At 34.1% G+C, this 16,807-nt stretch overlaps 2 protein-coding genes across 12 annotated transcripts; one reads left to right on the forward strand and one right to left on the reverse strand.

The window, feature by feature from the left end:
• On the reverse strand, positions 1,485-11,187 carry LOC18596342 (serine/threonine-protein kinase BLUS1). Of its 11 annotated transcripts, none has more exons than XM_007024752.2 (24): positions 11,095-11,187; positions 10,795-10,867; positions 10,587-10,626; positions 10,171-10,351; positions 9,011-9,265; positions 8,564-8,688; positions 8,256-8,300; positions 8,086-8,167; positions 7,924-7,992; positions 7,665-7,835; positions 7,492-7,557; positions 6,893-6,961; positions 6,679-6,798; positions 6,458-6,528; positions 5,956-6,192; positions 4,267-4,376; positions 4,029-4,126; positions 3,896-3,952; positions 3,162-3,287; positions 3,029-3,077; positions 2,874-2,935; positions 2,002-2,063; positions 1,870-1,921; positions 1,485-1,787 (listed from the first exon to the last, which is right to left on the reverse strand). In XM_007024752.2, the coding sequence occupies exons 4-24, from the start codon at positions 10,327-10,329 to the stop codon at positions 1,782-1,784; spliced, it is 2,091 nt and encodes a 696-aa protein (XP_007024814.2). In that variant the 5' UTR covers positions 10,330-10,351; positions 10,587-10,626; positions 10,795-10,867; positions 11,095-11,187; the 3' UTR covers positions 1,485-1,781. The 11 variants fall into 11 exon arrangements, 9 of the variants coding, with proteins under 9 accessions (XP_007024814.2, XP_017978613.1, XP_017978617.1 ...); XM_018123124.1 differs by lacking the exon at positions 11,095-11,187 and adding an exon at positions 10,979-11,069; XM_018123128.1 differs by lacking the exon at positions 10,587-10,626.
• Positions 13,017-16,767, forward strand: LOC18596343 (ubiquitin receptor RAD23b). Its single transcript, XM_018123131.1, has 12 exons — positions 13,017-13,320; positions 13,434-13,595; positions 14,121-14,159; positions 14,254-14,330; positions 14,417-14,461; positions 15,041-15,218; positions 15,314-15,448; positions 15,551-15,616; positions 15,723-15,770; positions 15,850-15,959; positions 16,244-16,322; positions 16,411-16,767. Exons 1-12 carry the CDS (start codon positions 13,255-13,257, stop codon positions 16,525-16,527), a joined length of 1,122 nt encoding a protein of 373 aa, XP_017978620.1. The 5' UTR covers positions 13,017-13,254; the 3' UTR covers positions 16,528-16,767.

Genomic DNA, 16,807 nt, shown 5'->3' on the forward strand with positions numbered 1-16,807 from the left:
AATTTAAATATATTAATGTCATCATTAATTAATAATTAAAGTAACCATACTTTTCATATATTTGTTAGTTTTTAACAAAAAAAAAAATTGCTTGTAAAGTTGATAGAAATTGTAAATTTTTAATTTAATTATTAAAATAATAATAAAATATTTATAAATATTAATCGGGTTCGGGTAACGAGTACCCAATGGGTGGTACCTGAACCCGATTCGGGTAGTGAAATCATTACCCGAACCCTTTTATAGAGTACCCTAATCCAGTGTAATCGGGTAGGGTACTCGCGGGTACCCTATAATAGGGTACTCGTTGACATCCCTAATAACAATTACAAATCATTCAACATTGATGATATCTGCAAGTTAGCATAGAGTTTTTATTCTTAGGATTTCATAAAATAAGAAAAACTTATTTTGAGGTTACAATTGAGGCATTACGAACTTGATATACCTTCATCACTAAGGTTTTGAAATTATTAAAACACTTTCTAAATTGTGCCATACATTAACAGAAACAAGAAAGTCAAGAAATTACCAATTGATTAATAGATTAATTACCCTTGTTTTGATTTTTTTAATTTTTACAGCATCTACAGAGAGAGCGTTTTCAGCAATGAAAATTATGAAAATAAAACTTCGGAATAAAATGGATGATAAGTTTCTTGTAAATAATTTAGTTGTTTATATTGAGAAAGATATTGCTAGTATTTTCAATGCAGAGTCAATAATCGTTGAATTTGAGTTCAAAAAACATCGTCGAGCACAACTTTCTTAAATAACTATTATAAATTCTTTTTGTTCTTTTTTATTAACATGTTATATAAAATTATTATCTATTATGAATATTTTGATTGTTAATTAAGTTGAACGTATTAATTTTAAAAATTTTTAATTTTTAATTTTTTTCATCTTTAATTCTCACAAAAATTGACTTACACCGTCCACCGACTATAAATGTCTTTTTTCTATCAATTTTATAATATCAATCATTAGACTTTCTTTGGAATTTCATGAAAGCTTTGTCCCTGGACAATCAGATTACTCAAAAAGTTGCTCCCATTATTTTTGCTTTCTAAAGGTCTACAGTACTGATTGAAATATTTGAAGTATATAGATGGACCCTTTGTATTTGTGGACAGAAAGATTTTCCCTCTAGATTTGCAACACCCCGACCTAGGAAAATATTATGATTTATCGGCACCTTTTAGACATCGTGCTTCCTGAGCTGAATTCATCAATTTCCTTTCATTTCACTCTCTTTTCCTTCTTTTCTACCAAAACACAACGGACTGTTGGATAACTAAAGGCAAGGCCATTCAGACACCTTTATTCTTAGTCTGGCAATCACAACAGTAACTAGATGAGCCCTAGTGTTGGGCTTCTGTTTAGAAAACATCAGCTCAAAAGCTCTATGCAAAACAATAATTTAAAAAAACACACACACAGAAAGGAACACGATGGTACCACATCATTTACGAGTTAGAAAATATCTCTAAAATTAAGGTTATAAAGCTATATTTAGTATTTACTACTTGTATGCAGAACAAGAAAGGAAAGTGTAAGAGTACATGTACAAAAAGTTGGGGGCTTAGTAGTAAAATTTCTTTTCGGCTAATACAAAGTGAAACGACCTATTTATATGATGCAAAGAATATCGAGCTACCAATAGTTTAATGTTATCTCTTTGGTCATTTTGTTTCTTTCTTCTCTTTTTAGCTTTTGTTACAATCATATGACTTAAGAAATAGGCTTTTCTTCCATCACAGCTCCAGCTGGAAATAAATTTACACCTGAAATTGGATGGTTAGAATCGGCAGCTATGGTTGAAAAAAGAGAAGGGAAACAGCTAAGCAAAGTATTTCAGAAACTAACCTGAGCATTCTCTGTTTTATACTTTTGCAGTTCTTCTTGGGCACAAATGAGCCTACATTTTGCAAACCAAGATTTCAATTTGATATGGTAAAAGATGCAGAAAAAAAATCGATGCACATGACATGGAAATACCTCCACTGTAACTCAGTAATTTCATGAAGTAACTCCCTCTCCCTATCATGAGCTGCTTCCAACTGGAATTCAAGAAATATGTTTCCTCAGTAAAATTATGTGAGATAAAGTACCAAATTCAGGATCGATCATTCAAGCTTTAAGTCATGCAGTTTCATGAGGGGGTTGAAAATGATGTAAGATAAGGTTGAAGCATTATAGCATAATGATGACAGCCAACCCCACCAACCACTGCTGAGGGAAAAATGGGAAAGAAAATAATGGCAGAAAAGAATAGAAAGGGCAGAGTCAGAAAAAAACTGCAAAATGATCAATGTTGTGTATAGGTACTTATCGCATTTTCTTTAACTAAAAAAAAAAACTACTATCATATCACTTCAACAGATGACAACGCTAACAGGTAAAAATGCTGTGGCCAATAATAAATTCTCGCCTTCTATTAAACTCTTCAAAGGAACTTAAACAGAAATGGGAATCCTTCACTATAGAACTTTTTAGAGTAAGTTCAACCTGTTGAACAGGTCAGTTTCTGGTGCTTGTCCCCACCAAAAGAAAAAAATATAGGAAAGAAAGGAAGATAGAAAAACACACACACTCACATTTCAGGTAGAATTTGGCTCAACATTGATATTGACCTTCAAATTCCACTATCACTGAACTATTATTCAGTTCCATTTTTATTTTATATTGCTTAAGTTGTCAAGAACTTGGCTAACTCATCTGCCACTTATCCCAACTAAAGATCTCACACATGAATGTCCAGTGCACATGTTTTAATTAATGAAGTGCATAATCACAAATTTTGATGGTACTACAATATTTTTGAAGACTATCTTGGTAGACTTTTACTGAGAGAGCCCTATATGACTTACCAAAGATTTCTCTGTGACAGCCACATTAGCAGGTGTGCATACTCCCTCAAATGCACGGTTAACTAAGTAATGCAGAAAAAAAACGTAAGATCATCTCATTTGAATTTATGAAAGAGAGGAGTAGGTGTATTTTTCAGAAGCATTAATTTTAGCACCTGTAGAGTCAACGGCAGAGATGTGCTTAATCAGATTGAGAATATTCTCCTGTTGACAAAAATGTGGCAAGTAGAGAGACATTAGTTGACAGCTATAAAGTAATAATGCCAAAAATATATGGCTAACCTATACCCTTTGGAGAATATTTGTCTGCAAAACGGACTGCAACAGCGGGAAAAGATGATGGGCAGCAAGAGTTGAGGATGCAGCATCAGATGGTGGTGGTGCTAGTGAAACTACAGGATGTGGGGTGAGCACCTACATAACCCATAACTTTTACATCACATAACATATAAGAAATAAAATAAGGGTACATATATGCTACTTTCTCCAGGCATATGAGGCATTCGTTGTCTACTTACAATGATTGAAAAGGTATATACCCTTCCAAGATCAATATCCTAACTTGGTTTTCTATTTCTAAGATGACTAGTTTCTGCTTAGATAATACTTATATGAAGTCAAAGTAGTTTTCAATTAAACAGATACAACAATATTTATATTATAAGGATGCAAAAAATGCCTACCATGATAACTATGCCAAAAGTTTAAGAAATCCTATCAGGAAATTAATAGTAAGTTAGGCAACTTTGGAGAAAAAGTTTATAATCTCCTTGTTGATGCTTGAATAAGGCACAAGCCACTCAAATAATGGTTCAGTATGGACTCTGAGCCTTTCTGCATGTGACCGGATATCTTCTTTACCATACTTGTCAGATCTACTTATTGTGCTACAAAAGCTTGTAGGCAATGCAAGCCGATCTCTAACAAATCAAGTCAAATACCTAGGTGTGCATTTACCAGAGAACTATAGAAAGGAATGCTACAATTGGGTCTAATTGGCAATTTGGCACACATGTGCTGACCTCCAAAGTACCAACCTGCATGCTGTGACTCTTTTGTAGTATAGGAGCTGGCGCAACCTGAAAAGAGAAGTTGAATTCATATCCATAACGAGGAAAAGAAGGCAACAACCAGACCAGAAAGATCTTAAGTCACCTTTTCCAAATCAACATTCTCAGATGTAACTTTGAAACGTCCCCTTTGCTGAACAACAGGAGGCTTTGCTTTCTCATCAAGATCATCACTATTCACCGCTGCAATAACAGTTCTGTTATGGGGAAAGTATCAACTTGAAAGAGCAGGAGAGCAAAATAATCAAATATCAACCAAATCATGAAAGCCTGGAGACTGTTTATGCACAAGAAAAGTCAGAGAATGAACAATTAACACTTGCCTGATGATTTAGATGCTTTAGAATGAAGGTCTGAAATACTATCCTCCCCTCCTGCAGGCACTGCTGCTCCATTGCCAACAAAAATGTTCTGGGGCTGGTTTTGCTTATCACTGAAAACTTCATAAAATGAGTGCTACAGAAATATAGTACGATAAACTCTATATGTAGATGACAACAAAAACGTAAAAAATTTAATTATAGTTTAATAAGTGAAAATGCAGTGGGAGGGGATGATGGTTTAATCATACGAGTTTAGATCTATGTTTCCCTGATATCTAAAAAGTGCATCTTGTCCAAACATTCTAGCTTTCTGATTCAAGCAACTCAAATCACATTGGCATACATAGATCATAAGATTTGGCTATTATTCTTTCAAATTGGAAATGAAGACTATGTGAGCCCAGCGATAAACTGTAACCAAAGCAAGCTGCCACACTAACCACCAATCAGGAATTGTATTAATCATGCAATGAATGGAGCTGCCTGGATCACACCCAAATTAATCAATATTGCTTTTTAGGAGCTAAAATGATTCCTTTATTTCTCATGATAGAGCATATAAAATGATGCCTATTCTGATTTTAAAACCTGATGGCAAACAATTCCCAAGCCATTAACTTGTTGATCATATCCATTTAATTTTTTCTGCCAACTTTCACTTACTAATTGCTTTTTATTAAAGTTTTAGTTTTCCACAGGATGTTTCAATTTTCTTTTGTAGGCAAAGTATACAAAGCAGAATCATTGTTGAAACTCAGAGGTCCCAGATGCACCTGCATTTGTCTAGAGAGTTAATATAGAAGAAAAATAGAAGAAAAAAAAATGTCAAACAAAAGACGTATTGTAGTCCTATAAGATGACATTTTATCAGATTTTTTACATAATATAATCCCTTTAATTTTCCCGTTTAGCTGATTTCAACTTTTTCTGAAAGCTCTTAGAATGATTTATTTGCAATCTAAACAAATACCAATAGTGGCAGATAATCGAACTACTAGATTATGAGTTGACATAACATCTGATACAGACAAGTACTAGTGCTTGAAGTACTGAACATGTCTCATATATTAAGCTGCTCACACAATAGAATACTATTTTATCTAATCCAATATTAGTTTTACTACTTGATTTCATTATAAATAATTTTAGATCTATCAGCATAAGAATTGGTATCAAAACCATCTGAAAAACATTAAAGCTTTTTTTCTGTTATGTGCTGAGTGGCCAGGGAGGTGGTTGAGTTCGGAAAACGACATTAATTATTCTATTTCATCAAAATTTCAATAAACCCCATTTTGCTCTGTTTGAAATTGGAAATAAACTTATTTATTGTTAGGTATAGATCAGTGCAAAGCTCACATGAGTGACAAGTTGTATCATTTTGAGTGGTAATTTCCCCTTTAAGGCATTGATTCCTCACTGTTTTTAGAGTTCAATAAATTGAGAGCTGAGATCCATTTATTCATATACAATAACAATTTCACCACTACCATATAAGCAGAATAGCATACTTAACAAAAAAAAATGGCAGAATAAATGGTTTATCTCATAGAGGAAACAGACAATCAATGGAGTTCATAGAACAAATCCTTGGTAGAGGAAGTTTACAAAATTACACAAGCAAATTAAGTTGCACTTGTGGTACAACATCAAAGTAAGCAGTGTGATTAAACAAATTGAAAGAATTACCTTTCTCCTTTAATTGGAGGAACAATAGTTTCTGGAATACTGGTGCTTCCTGAAAATGATGTTGTCCTTTGATAAAAAGGCTTGCTCATATTATCAGAAGATTTTCCATTGATCTCCAAAACAGACTTTTCACCCAGATTACTTTCTACATGATCTTCATGATGAGGTGAAATCGCATGATGTTCATGAGAGGGACTAGCAACACTTGAGTCATCATCAGATCTTTCAAATCTAACCCTGGATGATCAAACACAGACATAATTACATTACCTCCACTAAATGAAGCCTTCTCCAAAGTATGAGACCTACTGTGACACTTATGTGGAAAGATAACTATTTAAAATTTAGTTCAGCACAAGCATGACTATAGAATGACTGTCAAATATCTATTTAGAATGCTGTCAAACATCTCATAACCACCTATAATTGGACAGAAGTGATTAAAAATGAAGTAGAGGTAAAATTGAATATAGCATGACTGTCAAATATCTAAATAACATACTTGGCAATATTTATTGTTGGTTCAACAGCAGCAACAGGAGTTGGTTGATTCTGGACCGGATCATTATCTTCCTGTGGATGCTAGACCATCATGAACTACCCAAAAAAGATCTTGGAGAAAAGAAGTAGAAAAGACCAACCACAAGCCATAAAACAACAAAACAAATAAAGACCTCTTTCCCAGTAACGAACCTGCCAAAACAAGGGTATACATTGAAATACCTTGTCTAAAGGTTGGGAAGAGGTTTGACATTCTGATTGCTTATCTTGTCCATCGAGGGTAGACAAAGAACTTGAGCTCCCTCCTTGGTTAGTGTCAGATACGAGATCCTCATCCTGAATCTGATAAAGGGAAAAAAAAAGGCATATGACGAGTTCTACAAGCACTTTAAAAACCCTAAAAAATTTAAAGGGGAAAGGAAAACCATTACTATACCAGGGAAGCCTGAGCTTTCATATCTTCAAGATTGAAATTCCATCCACTGATCCCACGTTTATATTCATTCTGTACATAATTACAAATGCATAGATAAATCATGAACTTGGATCTCGAAAATCCCAGCCAGTAGGCATATTCTTGTATAAGATATTACACCAGCGAGCAAGAATTTAGAACATCGAATCTAGGATAAAATAGAGTAAAACACATATATGTGAAATAATAATTCACAAACTAAATGTGTATTTTCTCATTGCCAATCACAGATTCACGGGTATAATATTGCAGTCCAAATCCACACTCCAGGACTGACTTCAGGTAATTATGAATCTAACAAAAAATTTGAATTCAATAATCATGACTGATTGCCACTGTCAAAAACACAGCTAGTTTTTCAAGGGGAAAATAAAAAAATTTTCTCTTTGAAAGACTATTAATGCATCCATTATACCACCAGATGATATAGCAAGTCTCATAAAGAAAACCCAAATAAAACAAACAAGCAAACAACAAGAATCTAGAAGATGTTGCTGTGAGCAATTGCACAAGGGCCTTATAAAGTCCGCTTTGTTCAGTAAATTTTTTAAAGTTCTAACCTGTGATAGTTCTTCCTTTTCACCATCTGGCATTTTCTTTTGTGCAAGCATATCTTCTTCCTTTCTCTATGTTTCAAAATGATAGCAGTTGTCAGCATAAGATAGAAACCGAAACATTACGAGAGCTTACTGATACAAATTAAGAGACATATGGCTAAAAGTTGCATGCTAACCTTCAATGCCTGGATTCGGTCACCAAGAGCCGGCAATCCATCTAGAAGTGTCCGTGCTATATAATCATTTGACCTTGCTTGCTTAAAAAAAGAATGTTTAAGTAACTTCTTTGCTGAAGGTCTTTTTAAAGGATCTTTCACCAAGCAGCTAGCAATCATTTGCTTGAAAGACTGAAGAGAGAAGAGAAACATAGAATTAACACATCACTTTATCTAATTACTATCAACTACTAAATAAGTTGGATTGGTTAAAGCCAACCTTAGAAAACTTCCTATCTCTTTCATAATCTAGGCCTGGAGGTGCATTTTGCAAGGTCATAAGCAATACCTAAGAACAACAGATATGCTTTAAATCAGTATAATTTTTGGTGTTCAATAGAATATCATAATTGTAGCAAGGCCGGTTACACAAGTTACCCACCTTCATTGGAGGATATTTCGAAAATGGAGCATGCCCATGAGCAAGCTCCAGTGCAGTTATACCAAAAGACCAGATATCAGCCCTGCAGGGATTTTGCCAAATAAACATCAACATGATGCAACCTAAGGAGCATGAACCAGAGATATTCTTTTAGAAAACAATAGACTGACTTGAAGTCATAACCATGCAGCTGCTCCATAACCTCAGGTGCCATCCTGCAAACAATGTAGAGGAAATTAGACCATAGATGATAAGAAGCATTAAACATGCTACTCACACAGAAACATAATAAATCCAGCGTGACATCTTCAAAATTAAGATGCTTTATCAACTGGATTTGGCTGATTCTTCTGAAATCTACATTTCTACAGTTTAAATAAGAAAATACCAAGCCCAAACTAATCAAAAAATTATTTGGCACTTAGGATTGTAAGAACTAGAAACTTAAAGGAATATAGACATAATGATGTAAACATACCAGCAAGGTGTCCCCACAAATGTATTCCTCATGCGTTGCCTATCACCTGAATCAAAAATGCAAGCCGAAACACCAAAGTCTCCCAGCTTGATTGCACCACGTGAATCAATGAGAATATTCCCAGCCTATTAAAACGAACATTGAGGAAGTAAGAACCAAAGTACATTTCATATTCACATAAAAAACAGCTACATGAGCATTAATCCAAATTAATGGAGTTCACAACCCAATAATCAAGATAATCCATTTTTTCCAGTTAGCAACACTAAATAACTAACTCAAATATATATCACAGAAATCAGAACCTGTCTTAGTGAAAATATTATATTCACATACCAAGTTTCAATATGTATGTAAATCTTAACTTCCAAACTTAAACTGCTCAATTCTAGAGAATTAGAGATAAAATAATTATGCAATAAATCATGATGAAGAGCAAGTACTTACTTTAACATCCCGATGTATGTGCCCATGATGATGAAGATACTCTAAACCTTTCAACACTTCACGGAGTACTGTTGCTATAACTACCTCCTCAAAACCATCCGGGTAGGCAGCCTTCAGTATATGAAGACAAGATCCCCCAGCCATGTATGGCATGACAACCCATAGATTATGATCACTGACAAAGGAGCAATGTGATTTAAGAACATTTGGATGGTCAACCAATATCATTGTTTGTGCCTCACGAGAGATGTTATTCTGCAAAAACACATTACAAGAATAATGTCAAAATAACTAGTAATTGTCATTAGCTGAAAAACCAAACAGGAATAAGAAAAGCCCTTTAAAGTAAAGGCAGAACTAGTATTGAAGACTTCAGAACAATCAAGTTTGAAGCAAACAAACTCTGACAAACTCAAATTATTGTATGCATTAAAAAATATTTGCACCAGCAATGAGCCCAGGAATATGATGGATCTATGCCTTAAAGTTCCATATAACTTTCAACATATTGATTGAATTTGGGATGACCAAATGCACCAGCATTTACAGCATCTATTAAGGGAGAAGTCCCATTACGACAAGAACATGTAACACTTTAACAATCTACCTATATATGCTCTTCAAGCAGATATTAACAATCTGTATCTACTTAATCAAGAAGAAAATGCCGAGCCAAGCTCAAGTAGGCAACCAAGATTGTCTGAATACAATTGCAGAATGTTAACTAACTGTATGCTGCATTGACCATGAAGATAACAGAACGCACAAACTTCATTAATTTTCAAGTGATCAATTCTATAAAGGGCAAATTAAAATATCAATGTTCCTTTTTCAGAAAATAAAACATCAAATTCTCAATATATCTCCAATAGAAGATGTGCTGCAATCTACAGAACTCTGACATCAACTCTTAACAAATACAAAAACACAGCAATGGCATCCTTTCTAAGTTCTTCAAGGATAAAGAGGCGGAACCGAAAAGAATCAAAGGTAAAAAGAATTAACAGTAATTTTTTATATTGATCCAGTTCGACATAACATTTAACCCAATTCAGATAACAAATGAGAAAAAACAAAATGCAGTATATGAAGCGGTGAAGATGAACCAAAATTTGAACAAAAAGATAAAACCAATAGCAGAATTAGAATGAAGGAATTACCAGATCACAGTTATCACGTTCAAAATCAAGAATTTTGATTGCAACAATCTCATTGAAGGGTATACAGACAGCACGGTGCACGGAAGCACTAACACCCTGTCCCACCTCCTCATGCAATGTATAATACTCCGGCCCAATTGGGTACTTCTTCTTCTCCATTATGATTTAGACCTCCCCTTCACTATGAAAGAATCACTATGTATCCTTAATTTTTTCAGAAAATCAAAACACAGCTTTCAATCTTCTTCCAATATTAAAAAACAAAACCTGGCAGCGAATCTCGAAAGGGCATAAATTCAAAGCAAAACCATTATAGATACTAATAATAATAGTAAAAAAAAGTTTGCACCTTATTAGAAGATAACATCCAATGTTGAAAAATAAACGGGGACTAATGGAATCATATCAAAGCTAACCTCAATTCTCCTCAATACCAAGCAAAGGCGGCTCAAGTGTCTAGAAAGAGATCCCAACACGAATCCAACTTTTAATAAAAAATAAAACCAAAACGTAATAATAAAATACCATATAAATACAAGAATGCATATGTATTTGATTTCACATTCATTTATATACCATATAAAACATCCAAAAGCTTCCCGAAAAGAAGAGTCATATACCAACCTGAAGTCTGTTGAAACCCTTAAAAATGTAGCAGCTCAGAGCCCACATCCCATTTTCGAAAATAAAAATTTCTCTGCATAAAGAAACCATAAGAAACAAACATGAGGCGTAAAACTTTGTATCTAAAAATTGAAGCATAGAAAAGAAAATAATAAAAAAAGGGGTTCTTTGAGTAGAAGTTTACAGGAAGAAAATTTTTATTAATATCCATGAAACCAAAAAGTTGAAGGGAATTGATTAATGTGCAATGTATTCACATGAGAGAGAGTGAAAAGAAATCAGAAAGAGAAAGGAAGAGACATTGGTGAGAGGGTTTGTTGTCTTTGCTTTCACGTGAGAGAAAGAGAGATAAAGAAAGACAGCGAGGCTATCGGATCGCCGCTCAAACTGGGAAATAACGTTTGCATGCAGGAATCCCGCCACTTGTGTTTGCTTTCTCTGTCTTTCCTTTCCTTTCCTAGGTTCTTTTCCTTTTTCGGTTCCTGATGTGATTTTTTTTTAAAAAAAAAAACAAAAACAAATAATTAATTAAAATTGTTGTTCATTTATTTAGATTTCTTTTAATTGACCTTTCATTTTTTTCAAAAGAATTAAAAAAGATAACAAATAAAAATAATAAAAATTAGAAATATATAGTAAAAACAAGAAATTTAGAAAAATGTTAAAATCGAAAAATCAAAACAAAAAAAAAGGGCAGTCAAAGTCCAATTTAGAATTAAAGTTTTTAGGCTAAATCAACCTTAATTATAACAAAAAAAAGTGATTAGGTCTCATCCAATGGATTTGTTTTAAATGGTTAGTGCATGGTTCTTAGCATTTGGTGCAGTGCATTTTGGCTAAGCGTTTTTACTTGATAGGATGCCACCGTGCCCCATGTTGACCAAATTTTTTGGTACCATTAATTTGGACCACCTATATACGAGGCCCGTATACGCTGGGAAGAGGGACGAAATGGTTTAAATTTCTTTCCTTGTTAAGGCATTTTAAACCAAGGAAGCTGCTAGCCCTTTGATTAAAAAAAAAATAAGAAAATTTTATTCACGTTAAAGAGTAAACATGTCTCTAAGTCACCCCTGCAAATCTTTCTTGCTCTCCGCCACTCTCTATCCAATTGGATTTTTTCAAAAAAAAAAATATCTATAAAAAATTAAAAATAAATAATAAAAATATTAATTAAGCGGAAATTTAGAAATATATCAAAATGGTTAACATTGGAAAATCAAAAACGGGTTAGACTATAAAAGGAAGAAGTGCCTTAAATCAACCTTAATCTGTGTGTTTATTTAGAGTGCACTCTCTCTCTTTCCTTTTCCCTCCGTCGCTCCTCCTCTCCTCTGCCGTCGCCGGTATCGGTGTTGCGCTCTCTGCCTCCTCCCTTCTTTCCTCTGTCAATACTGGACTCTTTCTCTCTATTCTCTCCTTTCCCCCGTCCCTATCCTCTCCTCTCCCTTTTTTCTCTCCACTGCATTCCTCCTTTATTCTCGACTTTGTCTGAAAAATCCAAACGTCGGGAAGTTATTCAGAAGCATGGCATATTCCTTAATTTCCTCACATACACAGATTTGATATTAATTTCAAACATACACAGGTATGATATTAATTTATAAACATACACAGGTTTGATATTACTTTCCAGATATACACAGGTTATGTTCATGTCCAAACGTACACAGGTATGATATTAATTTCCAGACATGCACAGGTATAATATTGATTTACACATATACACAGATTTGGTTTTAATTTACACATACACAGATTTGATATTAATTTCTCAACATACACAAATTTGGTATTAACTTTTAAACGTACACAGGTATGATATTAATTTCCACATATACAAAGATATGATATTAATTTACACCCTACACAGGTATGATATTAATTTCCAAACATGCTCAGATGTGGTATTAATTTCCAAAAGTACACCGATTTGGTATTAATTCTCAGACATACACAGAATTGATATTAATTTACACATACACATATATGATATTAATTTTTATACATACATACATACATACATAGGTATGATATTAATTTCTATATATGCACAAAAATAATATCACTTTCCACATTTTCATAGTATGATATTAATTTCTACATCTGCATAAGTATAATATTAATTTGGGAATACGTTAAATCGTAAATAAATAAATACCAGTATCAGTTATTGAAAAAAAAAAACTAGTACTAGTTATAAAAATATTGGTCACGTGCAGTGCACGATGCAGGGGGACTCAAACAGCGAAGGCAAAATCTAGGAGCTGCTGCCTCATTCTCTGCAACAAAGGCCCCTCTCTCTCTCTCTCTTTCTTTCTCTCTTTATTCTGATTCTCTCTGGATCCCTATAAAAACCACTTTCTAGGGTTCCCTCTCTCTCTTTCCTTCTCTGTTATTCAAATCGCAAATCCAAAAAACGCTGCCGTTTTACTGTTCTCCCTTCCTCAATTCGCCGAAATGAAGCTCACCGTCAAAACCCTCAAAGGCAGTCACTTTGAAATTAGGGTTCAGCCTAATGACACCGTAATCCCCTCTCTCTTCTATTCTTCTATTCTCACTTTCCCTTTCATTGCTATTCAATTATTTTATTATTTGGGTTAAAAAGTTGTGTTAAAGTTTGATTGTTTTTTTATTAGGTTATGGCTGTGAAGAAAAACATAGAAGATGCACAAGGAAAGGACAATTACCCATGTGGGCAGCAGCTTTTGATTCATAATGGGAAGGTTTTGAAAGATGAAACTACCTTAGCTGATAACAAAGTCTCCGAGGATGGTTTTCTTGTTGTCATGCTCAGCAAGGTATATTTTTTTAAAGAAAATTTTTTATTTTTCTTAACATGTTGGGAAATCTTTTAATTAATGTATTTTTTTTATTAATTTTTATGCTTTTATAGTCTTTTCGACTTTGGTAGTTAATTTCATATATGGTATGATCTGTACTATGAGAATTTGATGAAAAAGAGTTTTGAGTAATATATATTTTGGTTAGTTAAAATATATATTGTCGTTAGTAGCTAAACTATGGATGGTTAATTTTGGTAATTTGAATATGAATTTACCTAAATGAATGTGGGATTTGATTGGATTATAGGTTTTGTAAGTTTGCTTGCACTGTCTATTAGCAAGCTGCCTCGGTTGTTTGAATATTATAGCAAAAAAAAAAAAGACAAGCAGTAAGGAGTCTTTAATGATTGCTTTTTATTAGCTCCAGAATTTGATTTCTCCAAATAAATTTAGAGAATCCCGATTTAGCATGAGCTCTTTATATGCACTTGTGTTTGTAGTGTGCCTTATATATTTTCAATTCTTTGGTTGTACTTACAGAGCAAATCGTTGGGTTCAGCTGGCACCTCATCTGCTCAGGTTTCCTACATATTTATTCCTTTCGATAGGTTGAGTGTTATGTTCCGGTTTCATGTCAGTATATAAGCAAATTCTTTATTGTCTTCTGTGACAGCCTGCTTCATCAACTCCATCCGTAACTCCACCTGCTTCTAATCCTGCCCCTGCTCCTGAAGCTCCTGCACAAGCACCGTAAGCTCATTCAGCAACTTCTCTTCCTCTTTCAAGAACTTGCCCCTTTTAAATTCTTATGCACATCATAATTTCTTTCATTGTAGCACCTCAAAGGGCACCACATCTGCTTCAGATACTGCAACAGCTAAGTATGTGGTCAATCTTCAAAGTATCTGTCTATCAGGTCAATAGAGGCTTGAAATTATGTGCATGGACCTCATGTTATTAAATGTTGTGATAGACAAGTATTTAGAACCAACTATGATTAGTTTTTGCTTATCAAGGAAAGGATGTAAGAAAATAGGAGTTGGTAGGTATAACTTTGATTTCCTTTTGGTTGGTATTTCCAACTTCTAGAAAGAACTTTATCACTGTCCCAATTCGAAAATGGAAAAAAGATTAAACATGGCTGATAAACAAGCGGAATAGCAGTTAGTAGTTACATTCCCCAGTGCCCCTTCTTATCTTTTTTGTTTCTTTGTTGCAATTGAAGATGCCTAACATTATCTATGAAGATTCAGTCATTTCATTACTTCCCTACAAGAATAGGTATGTTGCTGCTGGAAAGTTGGCATTTTATTTTCTTCCATGTCTAATTACTGAGAGTTGACGAGTTGCCACTCCCTTAATTGAAGCCAGAAAAGTTGTTCTCTCTCCCACGCCTCCTTTTTGAAATTTTGTGAACATTGTGAAAGTAATGGCAAATATTTTATCTTAACTTGTTGCAGTCCAAATACTGATACCTATAGTCAAGCTGCTTCGAATTTAGTTGCTGGAAATAATCTAGAACAGACTATTCAGCAATTGATGGATATGGGCGGTGGCAATTGGGATAAAGAAACAGTAACTCGCGCACTTCGAGCTGCTTATAATAACCCAGAGCGAGCAGTGGATTATCTATATTCCGTATGTCAAAAACTTTATGATTGTATCTAAGGCTAGATTTTAATGTAAACTACTACATTTGTCTGCATATTGTTATGATGCTATTTTATCTTCAGGGGATTCCTGAATCAGCAGAAGTGGCTGTGCCAGTGGGTCGTTTTCCTACAAGTCAGACTACTGAAACTGGTGCAGCCCCTGCTGCTCCTGTTTCAGGGGCTCCTAATTCGTCGCCTTTGAATATGTTTCCTCAGGTAAATTTAATTTCTTGAAGTACTTCAAACTCTTGAGCAAATTGTTGTTAATTTTTGTATGTGCTGGTTTTTATTTTTTCTCCTGACATGCTGTGATACTAGGAAACACTTTCTGGTGCTGGTGCTGGTGGCCTTGGATCCCTGGATTTCCTCAGAAACAACCAACAGGTGTACTCTTGTGATATCATTATTGTTCTTTTGCTTTCTTATAACTCTGAAGATTTTTAGTTCTTTGACATATGGAATACTAAGTGCATCTTTGTTTGCATTTTAGTTCCAAGCATTGCGTTCGATGGTGCAATCAAACCCACAAATTCTACAGGTTTGCATTTCTATGTTTTCACTAGTTAAACATCAATGGTTTTAATTGTTCTGGATTTGATCTGCTTCCTCTGTTACAGCCCATGCTACAGGAGCTTGGAAAGCAAAACCCCCAGCTTTTAAGACTAATTCAAGAGCATCATGCAGAGTTTCTTCAGCTAATAAATGAACCTCTTGAAGGTTCTGAAGGGTGAGTACTTACTGGATATCACCTAAATTTGATGAAGCGTCTATTGTTGTATATAAGATAGATGTGAAGGTTAGTTAATTTATCTTATTTTGCTTTGTAATAACTGTCATTTTATTCACCATTAATTAATTCTGTTTAATTTTGACCTTTTAAAACTCTATCTAAAAGCTTGGTAGTAGAAATTATTGAATTTAACGGAAGTATTTCTGTATCATTAAGGGTATAGGCTATCTATTCGTTGACTTAGCATCATTAATAACATTAAAATCGAATTGGTGCTTCAGGGATATATTTGATCAGGCTGAACAAGACATGCCTCATGCTATCAATGTCACCCCAGCGGAACAGGAAGCTATTGAACGAGTAAGCAAATCAGTTGCCTTTTTCTATTTTATTTGGGTTTTCCTCTGTAATTTTTTTTTTTTTTTACTATTTTCCTTAATGTCTGTAGCTTGAAGCGATGGGATTTGATAGAGCACTCGTCATTGAAGCCTTTTTGGCTTGTGATCGCAACGAGGAATTGGCAGCAAATTATTTACTGGAAAATGCTGGAGATTTTGAGGATTGAGGGGGGAATCTTACCTTATTTGATTCATAGTTTTGGTCGACTTAGATGGATCTAAGTTATGTGTTGACATGTTTACTTTGGGTACCGTTTGGGATTAAGCGTGGAAACTAATTGAGTGTTTTATCAAAATTGTTTCCGATATAGGCTTTAACAAAATTCATTTTATTTTAGTTTTCACTGAACATATAACCTGATTGGCGTTCTTGGTATTGATATTCAGATCAACATCTGTTTCGGATATTCTGCATTCTCACTTTTTGCTTCTGTTTATGTAAAACTT

This window comes from Theobroma cacao, chromosome 6 (assembly GCF_000208745.1).
Source record: "Theobroma cacao cultivar B97-61/B2 chromosome 6, Criollo_cocoa_genome_V2, whole genome shotgun sequence".
NCBI classification, from domain to species: domain Eukaryota; kingdom Viridiplantae; phylum Streptophyta; class Magnoliopsida; order Malvales; family Malvaceae; genus Theobroma; species Theobroma cacao.